This window comes from Ischnura elegans, chromosome 8, assembly GCF_921293095.1.
Source record: "Ischnura elegans chromosome 8, ioIscEleg1.1, whole genome shotgun sequence".
NCBI classification, from domain to species: Eukaryota; Metazoa; Arthropoda; class Insecta; order Odonata; family Coenagrionidae; genus Ischnura; species Ischnura elegans.
Window position 1 is genome coordinate 34,915,147 of NC_060253.1, and position 12,410 is coordinate 34,927,556.

At 36.6% G+C, this 12,410-nt stretch overlaps 2 protein-coding genes across 3 annotated transcripts in view; one reads left to right on the forward strand and one right to left on the reverse strand.

Moving 5' to 3' along the window:
- Positions 1-12,410, reverse strand: part of LOC124163391 (sphingomyelin phosphodiesterase-like) — a 234,130-nt gene that overhangs the window by 119,244 nt on the left and 102,476 nt on the right. The window lies entirely within an intron of this gene.
- On the forward strand, positions 1,803-4,156 carry LOC124163392 (piggyBac transposable element-derived protein 4-like). Its single transcript, XM_046540276.1, has 2 exons — positions 1,803-1,971; positions 2,047-4,156. Exon 2 carries the CDS (start codon positions 2,056-2,058, stop codon positions 3,778-3,780), a length of 1,725 nt encoding a protein of 574 aa, XP_046396232.1. The 5' UTR covers positions 1,803-1,971; positions 2,047-2,055; the 3' UTR covers positions 3,781-4,156.

Below are 12,410 nucleotides of genomic sequence, written 5' to 3' on the forward strand. Positions count from 1 at the left end.
TAACATAGTACCACTGAATTTCTCATTAAGTATTTCGTTATGAATTCAAAGTTGTGTTCCCTTTTTTACCACTAGCTTGGTAATTTTCTAAGTTGAGGGCTCAGTTCTTTGATAATTATCACGAGATCTTAGACAATCTCATCCTTGAAATTTTTTTTTTTTTTATATTCCAACTTCAAACATATTTTTTTTTTTTTTAAGTACAAACTCTGCTTTATTGCCAAGGATTTAACATATAAATAAATAATGTGTTATAATGATGATAACAGCAGTAGTTTCAAAACAATTGCTTTAACCAATATAACAAAAAAAAAAGATTTTTATAACATTAGCAGCAATATATCCTCACGGTCCTGCTAAGCCAATCAAGGCTTGTCAGCAGGTGCCGGCTGGAGTGTGTAAACATAAAATTATCCATAAAAATACATATTGAGTGCGTTCACAGATAAAGAAAAGACAAAAAGAAACAAAACCATGTATGTGGAATTAACACTCAATTAAAATACAGCAAAATATTTTCATTTGCAACAAGCAAAAATATCTCTCATTTAAGTAGTACAATTTCCATCACAAAAAAATGCCTTCACCCACAAGAAAAAGCATCCACTGCATATAAAATCTTAGTCCAGAAAGATTAATGTCAAGCTTGTGCTAAGATATTCATTAAGCTTCTTTTTTTTTAATTCACTCAAATGATTTAGGCATTTAAGGCATTCAGGTAAAATCATTAAAAATCATTGGTATTTTTTACCTTTGATTTGTTTTTTCTATACTACCAATCCAAACAAGAGAAAACATCACCATATATGTGGAATTAACACTCAGTTAATATACAACATAATATTTTCCTTTACAACAAGCGAAAATATCCCTCATTTAAGTGGTACCAATTCCATTACAAAAAAACTACCTTCACCCACATGAAATAGCATCCAATTGTAGAAAAGAATCTTTGCTCAGAAATGATTATTGTATAGCTTGTGCTAAGATATTCTTTTAGTTTCCCCTTTTTTTTAATCACTCAAATGATTAGGGCATTTAAGGCTTTCAGGTAAATCATTTAGAATCATTGGTATTTTTACCTTTGATTTGTTTTTTTCCATACAACCAAGCCATACAAAAGAAACACAACCATGTATGTGGGATTAACACTCAGTTAACCCTTTGACTACCAACGGGACATATATGTCCCACAAAGGAGTATTGAGATACCAATGGGGCAAAAGCTTTGGAAAAACCCATATGTTTTTGTCCCAATGGTTGTTTTGGTACCAATTGTTATTTAGGTTGAATTTCCGGCAACAGGTAGCAGCATCTACCTTACTTTAGTGAAATACCTTTTGGTCGTCACCCGTTAGCTCTCCAGTGAACTTACGCTCGTACTGAATATTCTTTATTTTGTAAAGTTATACTTCTCATTTTTATAGTATGCACATATCATAATCATTTGACAGCATTCATTTTACGTGAAGAATTATCAATTTCGCATCCACTGAAATTAGAGTGGCATTTATGAATATATTTTACTGTACAACATGTCATTATGGGAACTCTACATGTCAGTGTGCATCTGTATCTTCTAATCGAGTACCAGTGTGCAACTATATCTTCCTTCCCGACTCCTCTATCCATTTGGTAAGTAAGCTTTCGCTAATATTTGCTGATGTAGTACCTAACCTATGGATAAATTTTCTGTTTTGATTCATGTATTTTCTCTGCACCAGGTTTTACCAGCTAAAGGATCGTGTGGACATCACAAAACGTATTCTTCTCCTGTGATTTCAGCACATGTTCATTTCATGGTAAATGAAAACCTTATATGATTTATATTGTTTTTATCATCATGAATGTTTTTTTACACAAATTTTAACTCTCTTTCAGATCATTGAATGCTATCCAGTGTTTTTCCTTTGTTGCCCTTTTGACCTATGTCAAAAGTTCAGTGTATGCAGTTCATCTCAACCCGCAAGAGTAAGTAAAGAAGAATATATTGTAATAATTTCACAATATCCAATTTTATAATCAACAGAATTTTTTTATTTTTAGACGTGAAAAATGAGCAATAAAAGGAAATATTCTGAAGCAGAGCTTTGCCAAATACTGGATGAATCTGAAGAAGAATATTTTTCGGACGACTCATCAGATGGGGAATATCAGCCCGAACATGAAAGTAGTACAGAGAGTGATAGTGACTGCTCTGGAGTGAGTCAGGATGCTGAGGACAGTTCGTTAGAAGCTCATGGTGTCAATCTCCTGCACGGGGTGAGTGGCGATGAGGTTCCTTATCCGGCTTCATCTAAAAAAAAGGTTTCTAGTGAAATATGCTGGTCTCCACCGAAGGTATTATTTATTCCTAGACACACTGTGACATTACATCGTAGAACAGCCTCATTATGCAACTTGGATATGTCATCTGACGAAATGGCATACTTTCTAAAAGTGTTTCCTCGAAGTTTGATCATTTTTATCAGCCAGTGTACTAACAAACGTTTGGATATATTACGCAAGAAGAAAAATTTGGTCAATCTCTGTGAAACTGATCCAGGGGAGATATTGTTAGTTCTTGGATGCATGCTCGTGATGAGCTACAATAAAGTTCCAAGCATTTCGGACTATTGGTCGCATAATCCTTCCTTGGGAAATGAGGCAATCAAAGGAGCCATTTCACGAAACAGGTTTCAACTGCTTATATCAAAGCTCTACTTCACAGATCCTGAGCAACCTGCCAGCTCCTCAAAGACATACTATATTGATGAGGTAATATCTTGCCTAAAACATACATTTTCCAAGGCTAGAGATGAAAGCCCCTACCAGAGCATTGACGAATCTATGACGAAATTCAAGGGCAGGTCAGCTCTAAAGCAATATCTTCCCCTCAAGCCTATAAAACGAGGAATAAAAATTTGGGAGCGCTGTGATGCAATGACTGGATATGCATATGATTTGAATGTATACTCTGGCAAGGAATTGGGACAAGACCTACCGGAGAGTTCCACTCTGGGGGAAAGAGTTGTCTTATCTCTAACAAAAACAATCAGAAATCCAGATGTTACTCTTGTTTTTGATAGGTTTTTCACGAGCGTGCATCTACTAAATAGTATTCAATATCCAGCAGTAGGTACTGCTATTAGTACAAGAAAAAATATGCCGAAATTTCAAGGGAAATTGAAAAGAGGGGAATTCGAATTTCTTGCAAATCACCAACGAACAATGGCAGCCCGGTGGCAGGATAGCAAAGAAGTAACTGTTCTCAGTAATTGCCATGATGCAACAGTGAATACAGCAAACCGAAAGCAAAAGGATGGAAGAAAAGTAAAGGTAGACTGTCCAGAATTAATTTGCTTCTATAATAAATACATGGGAGGAGTAGATCTTTCAGACCAGAAGGTGGGCGTGTATGACTTCGATAGGCGATCTAATAAGTGGTGGAAAAAAGTATTTTATAAGGTACTTATGTTAGCAGTGGTAAATTCATGGATTTTGTATATGGACACAACCAAAAAGGATGTAAGGCTATTGCAGTTCATCGTGCCTTTGGCAGAAAAAATGATGGCAATGGGTAAGGAACAAAGCAAAGTAAAACGGAAGCGATGCAGAGGCAGACCATCAAAAATAGCAAAGCTTATGCTGAACGTCGGTGACCACCTTCCCGTTGAGGGAAATACAAGGAGACGGTGCATGAGATGTGCACAGAACAAAGTAGAAAAGAGAACAAAAACTCTGTGCACAATGTGTCAAGTGCCACTCTGTAGACAATGTTTCACTTCCTATCACACATAGCAATTGTATTCCCGGTTTACTCTGTCTTTTGAAACTTATAAATGTAATTCCCTTTTCAGTGACTACAATATAATTAGAACTGACATTGTCTGCTGAAACTATTGAGCATTTTTGGATATAATGAATATTTGTTTTATGTGTACCAGTATAATTACTTTCAATCATTTCCTCTTATTTGTAACAAAATTGTTATGTTGATATTTGAAAGAGATTTGTGGGAGTATCTTTCAGCTTTGAGTATCAATCTACAAAAAAACATCAAGATGTATAGCTAATAAATACTTTGAAAACATCATGGTGTTTTTGCTTTTAGAATGGATTGTTACGGGAATATACAGCCAAAAATCTAACGACCATTGGGACGCATGCATCCCACCCTCTAAGAACAGTGGGACACATATGTCCCACCCTGTAAGACCAGTGGGACACATATGTCCCACGCCGTAATACCAGTGGGACACATATGTCCCACCCCTCCATCTCCGCCCCCCCTGATCAAAAGTTCATAATATTGAATGAATATCTTCATTGGAGTAAACAAATCGAAAATATAATGAAAAAGAGCAAGAAATATAAAGGAAAAAAAAGGTAGTCAAAGGGTTAATATACAACATAATAATTTAATTTACAACAAGTAAAATATCTCTCATTTAAGTAGCACAATTTCCATTACAAAAAAATGCCTTCACCAACATGAAATAGCATCCACTGCAATAAAAAATCTTTGTCCAGAAAGATTAATGTCTAGCTTGTGCTAAGATATTCTTTAAGCTTCCTTTTTAATTCACTCAAATGATTTAGGCATTTAAGGCTTTCAGATAAAACATTAAAAATCATTGGTATTTTTACCTTTGATTTGTTTTTTCCATACAACCAAGCCACACAAAAGAAAAACACAACCATGTATGTGGGATTAACACTCAGTTAATATACAACATAATAATTTCATTTACAATAAGCAAAAATATCTCTCATTTAAGTAGTACAATTTCCATCACAAAAAAATGCCTTCACCCACAAGAAAATAGCATCCACTGCATAAAAATTTCTTTGTCCGGAAAGATTTATGTCTAGCTTGTGCTAAGATATTCTTTAAGCTTCCTTTTTAATTCACTCAAATGATTTAGGCATTTAAGGCTTTCAGGTAGACCATTAAAAATTATTGGTATTTTTACCTTTGATTTGTTTTTTCCATACTTATTATAATATCTTGGTACAAAGTAAGCTGGTTTGTTCCTGTTGCACATTGTGTGCGTTCTCTCTACATACTTTAAGAATCTCTTATTAAAATAATTATCAATTATAACTATATATTTATATAAATTTGTTATGTTGAGTAGTCCCATTTTTGCATACCTCGTAATATTGCATTTGGTTTGATTATGTAGATATTCACCTTTACCCCGAGTTTTATTATTATGATTAAGCCTGCCACTATTATTTTCTAGTAATTTTACAATTTTGTTTTGCGTTGCTTGTAACTTTTCTTTGTAGCATGAGGCTGTGTTTCCCCACATGGTCAAACCATATCTTTATATTGATTCAACTAATGCATGGTAAATTGTCAATTTGATATTAGTTGAGACCAGCGTTCTTATTTTGTACATTAGGTAGCATACCCTCCTCAACCTACTATTTACCTTCATTATGTGCAAATCAAATTTAAAATACTGATCTATTATTATACCCAGATATTTAAACTGACTGACCTGTTCTAGTGGCACGCATTTACAAGACTTCAAGTTGCAATTGTTGTGTAAACATTGGTCCTCATGAAAATAGATATTTAGTTTAACCTTGTTTTGCCTATAGGGAAAGATCTGCATCACTTTGGATTTAGTTGTGTTTATTATCATATCATGGTCATGTGACCAGCAGGCTAGACTATTCAAATCTTCTTGCATGAGATTACTCGCTTTATTTATATCTTTATGGCCTGAAATTAGCACAACATCGTCAGCATACAATAGGATTTGGCAGTGTTTAATTGCATTTACAATGCCATTTATGTATAGAATAAAAAGTGTAGGTCCAAGAATGGACCCCTGGGGTACCCCGTACTTCAAAACCACCTGTTTGCCATGTGTATTATTTAGACTAACGGATATTTTTCTGTGTTCAAGATAGCTTTTGAACCATTTCAGTGTCAAACCTCTTATGCCTATATTTTGCAAATATTTAACGTTAATTATCCAAATAGTAGCGGGATGTATACCAGAAGCTCCTATATGAGCAATTAATTTCAATTAGCGGGATACGATGGCGTCATGCAAATAAAATAATTTAGAAGTAGGTGTCTAAAATGAAGGCGGAAAATATTTTCTAAAATATAAACACTCATAAATATGAACGACGTTTTTAGTGCATTTACCTGCCTTTTAGTCACAATTATCACAAGCTCAAGATTCTCTAAGTCATAATTCTTAGAGAAGGATGATAGTCCTTAGAAGAATAAGATACGGGCTCGTTAGCTACATTTTGATGCGCTACGTTCTGGGGAAGATTAAAGTCTGAATAGTGAACGGGAAGAAAAGCGAAATATGGAGAAGTTAAGGTATTGATCATTATTTTTTGGAGATCCCATAATAATTTACGTTCTTGCGATCGCATTTCGTCATCTTTATTGTCACGATATTTTTCAATCCTTTGAGCTATCTTATTTACAATTTCAAGGTGCATATTTATAAAGTAACTTCTTTCGGCTTCTGCATGTACCTTACCTTACTTAACTGCCCAGTAGAGTGCTATCGTTCAATAATATGTCGACTACTGATAATGAACAAGAGAAAATATGCAGTTGAAAACTCAAAAAGCACGTCAACAGTCCATAAAAACTTAAAATTGCGTAGCCATTAGTTAAGAAAAGCTTCAGTATCTCTGGAATTAACTAAAAGCAAGGAATAAAATTGATTACTTCAGAAGTAACTTTGTGGAAATTCTCATAATTCAATACAAATTTTTGAGTATGCCATCATGAATAGCAAGGAACATAATTGTCTTTAAAGCTTCAATGTCTCTGGAATTAACTAAAAGCAAGAAATGAAATTAATTACTCCAGAAGTGACTTTGTGGAAATGCAGAGAATTCAATATAAATTTTTGAGTATTCCATCATGAATAGCAAGGAAGATAATTTTCTCCAAAGTTTTTTTACGGCAATAAATTCCTCCTGCTGAGCCTCGCGGCTATGTTGCGATTTCATGAGAATCGAATGGGACCATCATCTTTGCGTGATTGCGTGTTATTTTTTCGCTCTTGGCCGGGTCATTCGCAAACCCAGAAATGCCTAAAATTCGTTCCCATAACCCCGAAGGCCAAAATTTCGCGATGTGCGTGAGTGCCTACATATCTCTTCTGTATTTCCGGTCGGCCTCATGATCATTCGCATGATCATTAACCGTGTATAGTGGCCTGTAGAAAGGGTTTAGGCGACGTGAGCTACCATAGTGAAACCATGCTTTATTATTACTATAGAAATGAAATAATATTCTATAATTAATAATATTACATAGAAAGACAGAGTGTGATCAGTATGGAAATAAAATTTATTTTATATCGAATACCATCTAAGGCCAATTAATCGATTCTTCCGATGTCAGCTGTCCGCTCCTGACGGTGAAGAGTTGATCCATACGTTTTCGCAATAGATGAACTTTTCCAATGCCTTCGGCCAATTACATCTTAGGAAATGTGAGCGATATATCAGTGACGTTAGGAAATTCTCCATTTAAAAAGTGACGATGCTAAATCCAAGTGACCATTTATCGGCTAAAATTTCCTAGACAGCAAAAACAACTTAAATGCAAGAACAACTTTTGAAAAATATATAGCACTGAGAAAAGGAAAATTTAATGCGTCAGACGCATTGTAATTTTATGCGTCGTAACTCGGAAGCATTGTATTTGCGTGCTTTCCACCACAGTTGATTGCAGCATCGACTCTAGGTATTTCCGCAATTAAAAAAATGCTCTTATTTTAGGATTATTAATCAGGATTACTCACGTAATGAAGCGATTGCAACTTCACATTGGAAGTAGGTGACCTTAGATGAATATGTAAGCTCATATACGCTAAGAGCTTCTACTACGCATCCAATCCCAAGGTCCCTTGAGGAAAAAGAAAACGTGTCAACTCCATGATTTTAGGAAAGTTATCTGCGCCAAAAAATGATAAATTTTCACAAGTGATACCATTCCAAAATCATAAAATTTCAATGCCAAGCAAATTTTGTAGGCTCCCGTTCATCCAAAGAGAATTCATATTTTTTTGTCATTTGATATAGATCAGGTGTTTTATACTCTCTAACAAGTGTAACTTCACTTTCACTGGTATAGATTAACTATTAACAAAATAATGGGAAACAAGATGATTTTCAACATTGTGAGATATGAGTAGAGCCACCAAAATACCCGGTGTTTCAAAATAAAGAGCGGGTAGCTAGGTTTTAAAGTGTGATATTCATGCTGAAGCACCCTGTACTGTGCAAAACAATTTCTGTCCTTAAAAATAAAGCGTTAAAGATTTGACCAACATTTCTCTCCATTGCTTCTCTGGTTAGCTGCATCGAATTTTAGTTCTGATGACGCTTCGTCACGACATAACACCTAGATACAGTGGTATGAAGAAGATAGGCCAACTTTTCATAAGTGCAAAGACGCAATCCCTGATTTACAACATGAAGGAGTGTATGAGATCCCTAACAGCTGCGGACAATAATACGTCGGGCAAACTAAAATCTCCGTCCGACTGACCGAACACCGAAAGGCTCTCAAAAAGAAACATTTTGAGCAATCGGCAGTGGCAGAACATGCGTTCAGTAATCCCGGACCTAAGATCATGATTGAGGAATCAAAGGTACTGGCCTAATAACGATTTTATTTCCGTCATCATTCGTGTGGCTGTTGAAATCGAAAAATCAACATAAAACTTCAATAGAGATGTATGATATTAGGTTTTCCCGGCGTATCAGTTGCAGAAAAGTTTCTCGGGTTTTCCATCGGTTGACGTCGTCCATGTCTCCCGACGTTTCGATCCGCGACTTGCTGATCATCCTCACGTGATCTTCCGAATGAAGATCCCCTGATTCGGAAGATCCCTTGAGGATGATCAGGAAGTCGCGGATCGAAACGTCGGGAGACATGGACGACATCAACCGGTGGAAAACCCGAGAAACTTTTCTTCAAAAGAGATATTGGATACACATTAAATACTACCTGGAAAAGACTTATACGCAAAACAGAACGTCAAAAATCGAGGTCCTCGACGCTGATTGGTCGAGCCAACGGTAGGCCACCCTGGGGATAGTATATATAGCGAGCCATTTCCATCTATCGGCACTCAGACCTTATCTGAATATGTGACAAGCATAGGTAGGCCATGAAACGTCATCAGAACTCAACATCGAGGCAGAAAAACCGAAAAGCAATGGAGAGAAATGATATCCAGCGTTGCGAAAGCCTCAAGCAGGGGTTTTACCATCACTTTGAATTACAAGCACATACGATAAGCTGAAGTGATAACAGTGAGAAATGTCGATGGTATGAGGGTGAAGACAAAAGAGGGTGAAATACAGAATGTGAGAACCTAGAGCTACTTGGGAACTTTGATAACAGAAAACTGGAAAAGTATAGGAGAAATAAAAAGAAGGATAGGAATGGCGAAAGAAGTTTTCAAAAAGAAGAAAAGAGCGTTGTGTAACAAAGGACTGGAATTAAAATTGAGGAAGAGATTGGTGAAGTGCTGTGTTTGGAGTGTATTTATGTATGGATGTGAGACTTGGACGATGGGGAAGAGAGACAGGGACAGGATTGGGGCGTTTGAGATGTGGGTTTGGAGGAAGATGGAGGGAATACGGTGGACGGATCGAGTTAGGAATGAGCAAGTGGTAAATAGGATAGATGAGAAAAGAAAGTTGATGGATAAAATAAATCAAAGGAAGGGTAAATGGCTGGGACATTTGATCAGAGGGAATGGAATTTTGAAAGTAGCTTTGGAAGGATCGTTGGAATGGGTCAGAAGAATGGGAAGGAGAAGGCTCAAGTTTATTGACAACGTAAAAAATGGAAGATATGGAGACTTCAAGGAGATGGTTGGAGATAGGAGGGAATGGAGACAGCATTGGCGTGGGGGACCTGCCGACGGGTAGAACACCACAAGAGGATGATGACGATAAGCAGTATAGCAAAACATTATTTCTGGTGAAGGTCATCATTCTGCACAAAAAATTCAACCAACTAGATAATGTGCGCATGACTATTAAAAAAAAACACGACAAAAACAGGAGTTTACCTTTCAATATTAAAAGGCCGCATAATCTGAGAGTGGACGTAGCCTCCGTAATTATGGAGAGTCTTCGGAGTAAAACGAGAGCAATGATATATTTTTTGCATCACTTTTCGCTCTTCACCTCGATCTATTTACGAAAACAAATGCCTTACCATCTTGCACAGCCTATTCCAACTGATAGTGGTGAAGGCGCAGGATCATTGGGAGGTTAAGTAGCGCAAGGTCGCTTAACATGACATTATCGCGTGTAATTTTGTAAAGGAACCGAGTAACATAGCAAAATCTGCAAGATGGGTACGCATTTTAAACAAGTCACGAAATGGAAGAAATCATAAAACAGAGTATTTCACACGCAAGCACTTGAATTATACAAGGTGTTTGAGGAGGAATATGCCATACTTCAGGAGTTAGTAGGGGCGGCAATTTTAAGTATTTTATTTTGTCCATAAACATGGGGTCGCAACTCCTTTGTTACTGAGCTATGGCAACGCGCACATTTGTTTTGTTAAATATGATTTGATGCTTTCCCGGCGAATGTGTTGCACTTCGCAGTTACCATGAAAACGGTTTTTCTTGAGTATTCAGCCTTTTCGACATTCTATGTAAAACCCTTTATTTTTAAGGGCATAATATAATTAAGGTAGGGAGAAAAAGTGCAATTATGACTGTATGAAAAACTAATCTCAAAATGGGTGAGAATGCGAAATCGAATTTTCGATATTCGCTCAAAGTTCCCGTTAAATTAAGCTCAAAGATTGTGTCAGACAATTATAATAGCACGTTTTCGTCCAACCTAAATTATTTAATGTCCTTAGAGATCTAGAGTATTAAATTAAATGTCGGAAAGGCTGGATACACAAGAAAAATCGTTACCATGGTAACTGCAAAGTGCAACAAAAAATGTTTGCGTTTTCCTAGGTCAGTAATCCATATGGATAAGTAACCCATGGGGATAGGAGTAAAGGATATGCCACCCCATTATTATACGACAAAAAATTGTTAGAATTGTCTCTCCAACCACCTCCTAAGGTATTGCAGATTCCTCCTGAAACACTCTGTATTTTCCGCAGTAAAGGTTTTCTTTTAATTTCAAGAGATTCAATTTACAATAGATTTTATTTTATTTCCTGAAAACAAATCACATGGTGCCATAATGAAAACAAAATTTTATCCATTTTCAAAAATATACATCATAATTTACTCTCCAATATTTGACAGTTTGAAAAATAACCTCATCGAATTGAGAAGACCCAACATTATCATTAAGCATTAAATATGCAGAAAAATCGCCAGATATCATAATAAATACATTGCAGCATTAAAAATTCCTGCTAGAAAAGCTTAGCTTCAAAAGCTCGTGGGTAGCCGCGTTCAATTTTAAATCATGGAATTTGGCACTGGATCGCAACGAGAAAAACCTTTCCCTCACTTAGGATATTCATTCCACAAAGTGCACAGATCTAATCGTCCAGATTCGAGCTCCGGTAACACTGCATCAATGTCTCGGTCAATGGATTTCCCGCGAAAAATTGGCCCGAGCCTCGAATCCACGACTTTTCGAGTGAGAAGCAACTTGGCTGCTCGCTCTTGAGACGATCTCTTTGTCACAAGCGACGCTCGGATGGAAATTTTTCGAATGTAGGACAGCGGTGAGAGTTATAAACGATGGCTTTTGTTTGTTTCCCTTTCGAGAGACGAGCGAAGGAGACCTTTTCCCGAGAGATAAAGGCGAGCCACCGTGACCGCAGGGCGTTGGCTAATCGCTCCTGTGCATGAGGATTCATTATTGGCGACCCCTTTCCGTTCTCAGGTTCAAGGTAAAAAATCATAAATGGTTTCCCCATCGCCCCACGGGGCGTCCACGCAGTGGGGAATGAATGTTTCCGAAGAATTGGAAATCGCTTGACCTGATGAAATACATTCTTTTTTCCCTCAGATGAAGAAAACGACGCATAAATTATTTATATATAAGATCTCGGAAATTTCTTTAAATCTCTTACAATAGAAGGTTCGTGATCAATAGCTGCTTAAGGAAAAAGGAGATCCTCGATTACAAGAGTAAATCGTACATGAATGGAAAAACTGTTATATTCCACTTATTTATTTTCAGGTACAACTAGTTTCGACACAGCGGCGGCATCTTCAGGTAAAAAAAGGAAATGAAAAATATGTTCAATATATATCCTCCAGGTTAGGGTTGAGGAGGAAGGTTGGTGGAAGGGGGGGAAATGTTTTTCTTTTGTTTTTACTCTTTGTAGCTGAAGATGATGCCGCTGCGTCGAAATTAATTGTACCTGAAAAAAATTCGTGGAATATAACCAAGTTTTTCTGTTCCCTTACGAGAAA